Source organism: Octodon degus, unplaced genomic scaffold (assembly GCF_000260255.1).
Source record: "Octodon degus isolate 3935 unplaced genomic scaffold, OctDeg1.0 scaffold00040, whole genome shotgun sequence".
Lineage (NCBI taxonomy): Eukaryota > Metazoa > Chordata > Mammalia > Rodentia > Octodontidae > Octodon > Octodon degus.
In genome coordinates, this window is record NW_004524616.1 from 15654816 (window position 1) to 15665235 (window position 10420).

Consider the following 10420-nt stretch of genomic DNA (forward strand, 5'->3'; position numbering starts at 1 on the left):
CCCGCGCTCCCAGCGCGCAGGCGCAGCCCGCAGTGCCGCCGCCTGCCCCCAGCCGGCTGTGGGGCCGAGGTCCGAGCTGCTACGCCGCCGACCATGGGCTCGGGAGCCCGGCTGCTCCCGCTCGTGCTCTGCCTGGGGCTCTGCGCACTCGAGCCCACATCGGGGACCTCGGGCGTGCGCAAGCGAGGCCCTTTGGTGACGGCCAAGGTGACCGCGGGGGCGGCGCCTTCCCTCCGGGGCCCCTAGGCCGGGACGTGGGGAGGGTGTCCGGGGCCGGGCTCTCGGAGGCTCGGGGTGCTGGGCCGCTGCGGACCCGGTCTCCCGGGACGGCGCGCCGACGTGAGCGCCCGGGGTTCCGGAGCCGGCGGCCCCTCCTCCCGGTACTTCCTCTGCGACGCCTTGATTTGGGGACGAAGCAGGAAGGGCGAGGGAGCCGGTCGGGAGATCGCTGGGCGCTGCGTCCGGCCGCCTCCGCTAGAGCCGAGCTTGCCGGGGCAAGAGAGGCGAGGAAAGGCGCGTTCTGCTGCGCGGGTCTGAACCTGGGTTAGGGTGGTGCGGGCTCGGTCCGGTCCGGCCTGGGTTAGGGTGGTGCTGGCAGCTGGAGAAAGAGCTGGCGGGGGGGACAGCTTGAGGGGTCCACTCGAGCTGCTCTCGGTCCTGACAGCTTGATACCAGGCCGGCTCGGTTCTCTTTGGAGCTGATTTTATCGGGTTGGAAGTCCTAGAGTGCGCAGCAGGCGCCTTCCCCTGCGGGGTTCCTGCTGGACGCCCCCTGGAAGCAGCGATCCGAATCAGCGGGAGGGCGCAGGTCGGTCGGGGTACGCCAAGCGGGAGGACACCTTGCCCGAGCCCTGCGCACCGCTCTGTCGCGGGCGCCAGGGGACCGCGGCGGGCGGGAGACGAGGCTCGGCCATCTGCAGACGTGGCCAGAGGTCCTGAAGCGCTGCTGCCGAAAAACTCAGCCTTGAGAAGTGCGCGCTCTGCTCAGTAGCCCTGGATCTGCAGGCAGTGCTAGCTTTGGGAAAAGTTTGTGCGAGGCCGCAGAGCTGAACGGAGGCGTTCTGTCTGCACCTACCATAAACGCGAAAGTTAGAGAATTGTGAGGTGCTGAAGGAAGTGAACGTGACACAGATGGGTGACATTTGAAACACCTGATGGAGGAGAAAAAGCCAGCCTGGCAGGAGCACAGTTGGCGAACAGAGTCCAACGTGCAAGTTCTGCGGGCAGGACAGCTGGAGCTCGAGTCGCAGTGGGCCGGGTGAGAGTGGCCCTGGGTGAGATGCCAGTGGGCAGTAGTGAGACTGCAGGGCCATAGAGACCACGGTTGTGCCTGGGCGCTGAGGCGGTGTAACTATAACCTGAGATCTTGCTGTAAGCCTTGTGGGGTTCAAGAGTCACATGCTCTGCTGTATTCTTGACAAATTAACGTGGTGCTGAGTGAGACCACCCTGAGAGGCCATTGGGGCTTCCTGTCAGAGTCCAGAGCGCGGCTTGCATGGGGGAAGAGTTAGGGATGGGGGAAGGAGGGAGAAACTTGAGATGGATTTTGGAGATCTAACAGGAATTACTGTTCAGATGGAGTCAGAGAGAGAGAGAGAGAGAGAGAGAGAGAGAGAGAGAGAGAGAGAGAGAGATTGCCGTATAAAATGTAGAATGCCCCCAACAATAAGTGTAAATTTAGATTAATAATGTCTTTAGAGTAGGTCTCTTAACATCTGGGGATAAGTTTCACCTGGAAGTGCTTTTAAAACAGACTGATGCAGGCAGCATCCCAGAGTGAGTCATAGGCATTGCACGTGGGTGGGGGCCGGCACTCACCTTTAACAGCACTTAGTGATTCTGAGGTAGGACCTGGCCTGGGAACCATTTAGAAGAACCACCAGCACGGGCAGGCATGGCCGCGGGAGTCCAGGCCCAGGACACTGTCAGGGTCTTTCTTGCCTTCTATTCCTGCAGGGCCACTTAACATACCTACTTTTGTTTTTCCCACCACCTTTATGAAGTTCTGAAGGCTATTTGCGTAGGCAAGCCTTCTACAGATTCAACTGTGTTGGATTCTGTCTCAGTGACGTTTTTGAAACAACTAACCACACAGGCAAATGACATTAAAAATGACTTCTCTGAGTGCAGAAAAGTAGATTAGTTGGCCACTGTTCAGTGTATCGTTTCCCCTGGCATTCTTCCTCTCCTGTGATTTTTGTTGACAAACAGAAATCTGGGGGCTGTTCTGCCACAGGACCTGTGAGTGGTGCACACTTCATCTGCGAGGCCAGACCTGCCACTTCCTGCCCCAAACAGCAGCCATGAGCCCCACAGACGGTCGCTGCCCTCCTAGATGCTGAGTGGCCCGTCCTGTAGAGCCCTGTTTGTCCTGTCCCAGTGTGCGAGTACTCTGTGTCCTGTGGGCTTCAGCGCTGGGCCTCATGTTCAGGGGTCTCACAGGCTTGGAGAGAAGTCTGGTGTCAGGTTTGCCATGCAGCCCCACCTGCTGTAGGGGGTGTACCCTGACCCTTGTTTAGTATTACTTGTCTGTGAACCATTGAACATTTTCCCATTCTGCTTATGCTAACACTGTGCTGGGTTGTGGGGAACAGAAGCTGGGTTGTGGGGAATAGAAGACACTGCTGCCTGCCTTTAGGGGTTCCCTGTCTGTACCCGGAAAGCTGTATGAATAGGAAGCCACAGTTTAAATGAGACATAGCCTTGCATTGAAATTCTGACTCCCATGTCCATGGGACACCTTGGCCAACTGTTTGACTTCTCTCACCCCTACTTGTCTTATGGTAAATCAGCCATAATAGTTGATTGTTGCTCCCCCACCTAGAAAGTGGGGGTGTTGGTGTGTTAAATGATGAAGGAAAGCATATCGAGACACAGAGCGGGTCTTTCTTTCCTTCCCTCTTCTTCCTGGTCCACTTTCTCCCCTGTGCTTAATGCCTTTCTCTGCTGCCCATCCTTCCAGTCCCCTGCTACTACCTGGTGCTCCAAATGTTTTCTCCTCAGTACTGTCTAGACACTTCTTTCCTGCCCTCTTTTGTGTAACAGCGTGCATCTCGGAGGCCTGCTTCTCCTCTGCTTCTGTACCTGCTGGGGAGCTCCTTTCCCAGCACCCACCCCAGTGTGACCATGGGTCCCATTTCCTGCTGCTGCTTTAGTGCCAGGAAGTACAGGCATGTGGGGCCTGTGCCACCTTTGCCCTTGGAGGCTGCTCTGTCCTCCCAGGCCTGCTGCCCTCAGCCTTTCCCAGGCAGCCTGGGAGACCCCCAGAGAAGCTGCTGCCCGGCTGCATATGAGGCCTCCTGTCCCTTCCTGCTCTGTCGGTCTCTCCTAAGAGCAGGTACGTTGTTCATGCATTCTAAAAAGCTCTTCTCTATAAATAATAATAAAACTTTTGCTGCCTTGGTCATGTAACAATTGTGAAATGCCACCCGGAACCCTAAATATCACATCACCCGTGACAGGTGAACTGACATATTGGCAGAAGCCCTTGTCTGAAGGAAAGCCTGACAGTCTTTACTTAGTGATTTTTCTAACCTGCAAGATATCTTTTTTCTTTGACAACCCTTCTTATATTTTTTAAAGCCATCTCTTGAATGTCTTTTTTACCCATTCAAACAGTAAATTGGTTCATATAATCTAAACTCGCTAATAGAATGCCCTTTGACTCCGTGGCCTTTTCAAGCCTCTGTCTGAGAATCGTGGTGATTTGTGAAGCAAAACGCATATAGATTCATTTCACATGGAACTGTGTGTTTTAAAAGTCCAAGGAACTTCCAAGCTTTAGTCTGCAAAAAAGGGACTCATACTTACTTCTGGCTGTTTTCTTTCTTTGGTTCTAAGATGTGACACAGAAAGAGCAAAGTACTTGTGTGACTTTGGGAGTGTGGCCCACGGATGCGGTGTCTGCGCTTTGCCAGGGCTGGAGCTATGTTTGCTGCCTGTTGCATAGGCTGGGCCAGGCAGGGGTGGCCGCTTTATAGGGTGGCTTTGGCGGGTTGCTGTGTGTTCACCGTCTTCTAAGCCCCTTGGCAGCAGATGTCTGTCATGAACTCACTGGACATTTGGCAGTGTTTGAAATGATAAAAAATAAACCTAGACAGTTGGCCTCTCTCCTCACCATTTTCTTTTCTCCTTCATAGACTAGAAAGCATTACCTTTTAAAAGAGCATCAGGGGGCTGGGGAGATAGCTCAACAGTCTAAGGCACCTGCTTAGGTAAGCACAGGGACCCCAGTTTGATCCTGGACATCACATGGCATGCCAGCACCCTGAGGGTGAGCTGAGCTGGCCACAACATAAATGAATAAGCGTGCATTTGCCACTATAATCTTCATCCACAAAGCCAGGAAACAGGAAATAGCAGCAGCATTTGGCTAGGGGCTGAAGGGGAAGTGAATTCCCAAAGTCTTGTTCGTGATACTCCTGGTTCAGAAGGAATCAAGCTTTAAGCTCAGGATAGCACCAGGCTCATAGGTGATGTTCAGTGATTGCTTGTTGAATGACTGTTTGTGAGTGAAACACACCCACACAGTTGTTTCAATTGATGCCTTGTTTGCTGAGGGGGCAGTCTTTCCCATGAGTTCACAGATGTTAATTTTGACCCTCGTTTTATTTTGTCCTTTCCAAGTTACAAGCTTTACTGTGTTTCAACTACCACCAGGTCTTCTTTGATGTGAAGATTGGAGACAAAGATGTGGGCAGAATTGTGATTGGCCTCTTTGGAAAAGTTGTACCCAAGACTGTGGAAAATTTTGTTGCTCTGGCAACAGGAGAGGTCTGAGTTTTATGTCCTTTAATTGTATATACAATTGTCTTTTTGAAGAGTCAAATATAAAGTTGTCTTTCTGGAAAATAAGTATGAAATTATGATGTCACTTGAATCTGTGACATCTTATCTTTTATTTTCCTGTAAAATCTCATTTAAGTAGTGCCTTTACACTTGTAAAAATGGGGAAACAATCCGTGAAATTGCAGATCACACTCTTTATTTAAATTAATAACTTTACTTGCATAGTTTATTGTTTGGTCACCTATGGATAAGTTTCTGTGAGTAGATCATTGCTGGACCTAATCAGTTCTGTAGATACTTTAATTTTCTCATTTTCAGATGAACACTGGGGTTTATCTTTGAGTGTGAGTAACTTCTACTAGTGTATGCACTCAAAATTCTCTCTTCAGAAAGGCTATGGATACAAAGGAAGCAGCTTCCATCGGGTCATCAAGGATTTTGTGATCCAAGGCGGGGACTTCACTGCAGGAGATGGCACTGGTGGTAAGGGCCCCTGTGCTTTCTTTCCCCTCACTTCCAAGCCTGAGGCACAGCCATGGTGTCCCTCAAATACTGAAGTTCCACACTTAAGGAAAAACCTATAAGGACCATTCTGATTCTTTAAGAAGTGTAGATTTTTGAGGACCTCATTTCCCAGAATACTAGCAAATGAGGATGAGTGAGAGAGACTTCCTAATACGAAATAGGATTGGTTTGGCATTCATTGCCTCCCCACAGTGGAGCAGATTTTCTTTGGCAGACTATTTTACGGTTATTAAAAATACTAGACCACTAGCAGATAGCAGTATGAATAGTGTCTGCTGCAGGAAAGACGTGATAAAAAGCTGAGGGTCCCCTGGGCTGGTTGCTAGCAGCGTGTGGGTGTGGCCGAGGAGGAGGGGCCTAGTGCCAGAAGGACAAGCTGGAATTGAGGCCACATGTGAGTGTGAATGTCACCCTTCTAGGAGGCTTTCGTTTTGTTGTTGCCCCCCCCCCTTTTTTTTTGTTCTAGGCATTGAACCTAGGGCCTCACACACGGTAGGCAAGCATTCTGACGCTAAGCTATATCTCAGCCCTTACAAAATTTTGAGACAGTGTCTCAATGAGTTGCTCTGGCAGATTGCATACTTGTGAGCCTCCTGCCTCAGCCTCCACAATGACTGGGGACTTCACTGCAGGAGGTGGCACTGGGTAAGGGCTCCTGTGCTTTCTTTTCCCTCACTTCTAAGCCTGAGGCACAGCCTTGGTATCCCCCAAATACTGAAGTTCCACACTTAAGGAAGAACCTATAAGGATTTTATAGGCAGGTGCCACCACATCTGGCATTGTCACCTTTTCTACTAATAAATTTAAGTGAGAGCTGAGTAATCAGTATATACTGAGTCTTCAAAACAAAGTTAAAATTCAATAAAGGACAAATACTTTTAAATTTCTAGAGTTTCTAATCCCCTTTAGCTTGTCATTTCCCAGCTCCGTGGACTCCCTTCCTGCTGAAACACATGAGAGTTCTTTTCCCAAGCACATTGCATATGTAACCTCATGGAATTTAAGTGTAATTTGCATTTAAGATGTAAATGCAGGAAGCATTTGGTGGATATTTTCTTGCAGAAACGGGCTATTCCAGACATCATTTCTCCTTTTATATTTGTTGCAGTGGTTTATTTATTTACAGCAAAAATAGCTACCGTTCAGCTCTTTGGTTTGCCAGGCACTCTGGGAAGATTACTTGTTGCTCTTGCTCCATGATGTGAGAACATAGGATGAAGAAGAAATGTGTTTGGGTTCCTCCAGGTCATGTGCTTTGCTGAGACACTCACGGAGGGAACCTAGCTGCCGCTCCGCCAGCTCTCCCCATAAAATCCTGCTGCTCTGGCATTGTCCTCCCAGAGCTGGTGTCCTCCTTCCTGCCACACAGGCTGGCAGCAACACTGCCTGAGCCTTACGTGGCCCTGTTTTCTGTTTTTATCTGTCTACCTTTGATGCCCAGTGTTTATGTGAGCCTTGGACTGAAGTTCTCTGAGTTTTAAAGAAAAGAAATTTCTGTTTAGCTTAGAGCCTTCTGGGAGGAGTTCCCACTAGGCAACCTGCTTTGTCCTGGACCAGTCAGTTCTGAGTTGCTATACTCTGATGGCCACTTCTGGTCCTTATAACTGAGCCGGAATTTTGAAGCTGCCAACCGTAGAGGGATAAAAAAGCTGGCCGAAGAGGTGGTAGGCAGGACAGGCTCTCCAGGTGTTAGAGACTGGACAGAGGTTTCTTACAGTCCATAGTTCCTCTGAGAAGGGGCTTGTGCTATACCTTGTTACACTCCACACCATGTGTGTCCTGCTGGTTCTTCTGTACAGGCTGATCCCTGGGGACTCTCAGTTTCTGTTACCTTCTGGGCTAGAGAGTTGCCGTGCTTAATGATGTCTAGGCCAGCTGTAGGTAGTCAGAATTCAAATTTTCAGTTTTATAACTTTGTTTTCTAGAGTAAAATAAACCAAGAATACTGGTTCTGTGGGGTTGTTGCGGGAATAAAAAGCTGAGGGTATATGCTCAGTGCTTGGTGTACCCTGGTTCAGTGCTAAAGTCAGAGTAACCTGGGACAGGTGCCTGGACGTAGGACAAAGGTAGAGCCACTAGCATGGCTCAGCACTCTTTTGTCAGGCTGTGGGGCACAATCCTGGCCCGCTGTTCTCCTTTCAGAGGAGAAATCACTGACTTTTTCAATTGAGATCCAGACCTTTGAGACCAGAAGCGTCTGCTGTCTTACGCCACATGAGAAGCTTTTGTTTCAGGCCCTCGGGTCCTGCTTCCCCTGGGGAGTTAATGTTGTCCTCTCCTTGAGTTTGACCATCTTTGCCACCTTCACACATCCTGTAGGGCTGTAAGAAATGATTCCATGAAAGTTACTTTCATCAGAGGCTGGTTTCCTGGCTGTGTGTTTTCTCACTCAGGTGTGAGCATTTATGGCGAGACATTTCCTGATGAGAACTTCAAGCTGAAACACTACGGCATTGGCTGGGTCAGCATGGCCAATGCGGGGCCGGACACCAACGGCTCCCAGTTCTTCATTACCTTGACCAAGCCTACCTGGTTGGATGGCAAACATGTGGTGTTTGGGAAAGTCCTTGATGGGATGGTAACTTGATATATTTTCTATTTAAAGCTTTGTTTGTGAAAGTACTGTGATTTGATTCATTTAAATTTTTAAATGGCTTGTTAGGTCCATTATTATATGCTGACTGGCCTCTTAATAAATAAATTATGAATGTCATGGCATTTTAATTGTTAGGGGCATTAGAGCAGAAGCCAAAGTCTTGACATGGAGAAATTAAGTAATTTATTTTAGTAGCTATAAATAGAAAGCCCTGTCTAATGTAACCAAGTAAAATCAGAGCTCTGTATATACACACAGTGGAATATTATTCAATATTGATGTGGAAAGACATTCTGATGCATATTTAAAAAGAGCAGCCTTGAGAATCTTATCCTAGGTGAAACAAGACAGTTACAAGAAGACAAATACTGTGAGTCTGCTTATACGAGGTATCTAAAGTAGTCAGATTCATAAAGTAGAGTAGTGGTTGTCAGGGGTTGATAGTTAATGGATATAGAGTTTTAGTTTTGCAAGATGAAAAAATTCTGGAGATTCCATAACAGTGTAATGAGTATGCTTAACACTACTGAGCTGTACACTTAAAGTAGATAAGATGGCAAATTTTATTTCATGTGTTTTTTTATCATGATTGAAAATAAAATACTGTATCCAGAACCTGTGAGGTTCAGTCCAGACACCAAGTCACATTCAAAAGCATGAAGTATAGCAACCAGTAATTACTAAGAGATTTTGAATCTGCTGTTATTTCTCCAGAGCAAAGGATCCAATTCATATCCCATAGGAGTACTTCTGAAAACTCTCTCTCTACCCCCTTTTCCTCCTCCTCCCTCTCCCTCTCCTTCCCTCTCCATCCCTCTCCCTCCCTGTCCCTCTCTCTCTCTCTGTCCCACCCCTCCCCTCCCCCTCCCTCTCCCTTTCCCCTTCCCTCTTCCTCTCCCTCTCCCTCTCCCTCTCCCAGCATTTCTTATCAGCTATTCAGAATAGTTCTCTCAACTCTGAAACTGGCCACTATTAAGTCTGCCCAACCCAAACTTGGTTATCTTTGGTTAACCAAGATCTTGGTTAGCCTCGCCTCTCTTGACCTCTTCCACATTTCATTTTCATGGGAGTTGTTTTGAACATCCATCCAAACATGAATGACCCAGTCTTATTCATGGCAGTTCTGGTGGAACCGGGATTGAACTCAGGCCCTTGCGCCTGCCAGGAGAGCGCTTATTCCACTGAGCCATCTCCCTAGCCCTCTTCTACATCTTCTATCCGCTCCTTGGTTCTACTCAACCAAAGTCTAGGAATGGAGTTGGAGACTATTTGGAGGGCCCATTCAAAGGCCTTTTTCTCAATGTGTGATGTTTTTCCTCTATGCAAAACCTAAGTGATACATTGGCTTGGGAAGCTGCCCCAGGAGAGAAGTGGTCCTTCCACATTTGTGGTGTTGGAGTCTAGGATTCAATGTGCAGATTAACAGCTTGGGAAACTTGGAAATGAGTGAACTTGGAACTAGGTCAACTTTTAATCTGCTTTCTTGCCCATTTTAATAATACCTAGACCTGGTATAAGGTGGAGTTTACACTGACTCTGATTCCATGTTAGTCTTACACTGTTCTGTGGCAGTTAATTAAAAATGCTTTCTATTGGAGGTAGATGCTTACTAAATAGCTAACTGTATTAGAATATCAAAATTTTATTTTAAAAGTGAGAAAATATATATTCTTTGAGAAGGTAATTGGTGAATCTCTTCCTGCTACCTGTCATCTCTCTGTCATCTGTATCTCTATTTGAACATTCTGAATTCTGCATACTTAGCTTGTGTGGTTTTTGTAATGGTAAAATTCACATCCCCCTTGGGCTTTCAGGGTGGTCTGATACTCGTTCTGACCGCCACAACACCAATCAGGACTGAGGACTCCTCTCTGCTTTCTCTCACCAGACCGTGGTGCACACCATAGAGCTCCTAGCAACTGATGGGCATGACCGGCCACTCACCAGCTGTTCCATCCTCAACAGTGGCAAGATAGATGTGAAGACGCCCTTTGTGGTCGAGGTTGCTGACTGGTGACACAGCCGGCAGAGCCAGAAACATGCCTGGCAGGGGTGTGTGTCTGTGTGCACGCACGCACACGCGGGACTATGCCTGGCTGGCTGTTTCATGCTTCAAATACTGTTTTTTTTTAAACTTTCTTTTAATTTCTCACACTAGTTCACAAGAGATTTAAAAGTCATTCAAAATTTAGTTTGCATGAGTTTTGGTAAATCACTTGTTTAAGGGCCTTTAAACTGAAAAAAGACATCCCCTTTCATTGGTGCTATTTTTAAAGTAGAAAATTTTGTACTATTTACTTTTAAGAACACAGTCATTTGTTTTTGGTAAGTTTATTATTCCATGTTGAGTGATGCTAAAGATTTTTTTGAAAAAATTTGGATGTGAAGTTTATTGTTTTATATTCAATTCTTTTCAGGTAAAGGGAGATTGGAGTTATTTAATCTTCTGTATGTCATAGATATTTTTCCTGACAAAAGGTGCTTTTTATGTGGTTGGCTCTTTTTGCAAGAT

General features: G+C 47.6%; 1 protein-coding gene across 1 annotated transcript; it reads left to right on the top strand.

The window, feature by feature from the left end:
- Positions 1-30: 30 nt before the first annotated feature.
- Positions 31-10350, top strand: Ppic (peptidylprolyl isomerase C). The gene is made up of 5 exons (XM_004631333.2): positions 31-207; positions 4659-4772; positions 5177-5270; positions 7706-7890; positions 9797-10350. The coding sequence occupies exons 1-5, from the start codon at positions 94-96 to the stop codon at positions 9923-9925; spliced, it is 636 nt and encodes a 211-aa protein (XP_004631390.1). The 5' UTR covers positions 31-93; the 3' UTR covers positions 9926-10350.
- Positions 10351-10420: the final 70 nt, after the last annotated feature.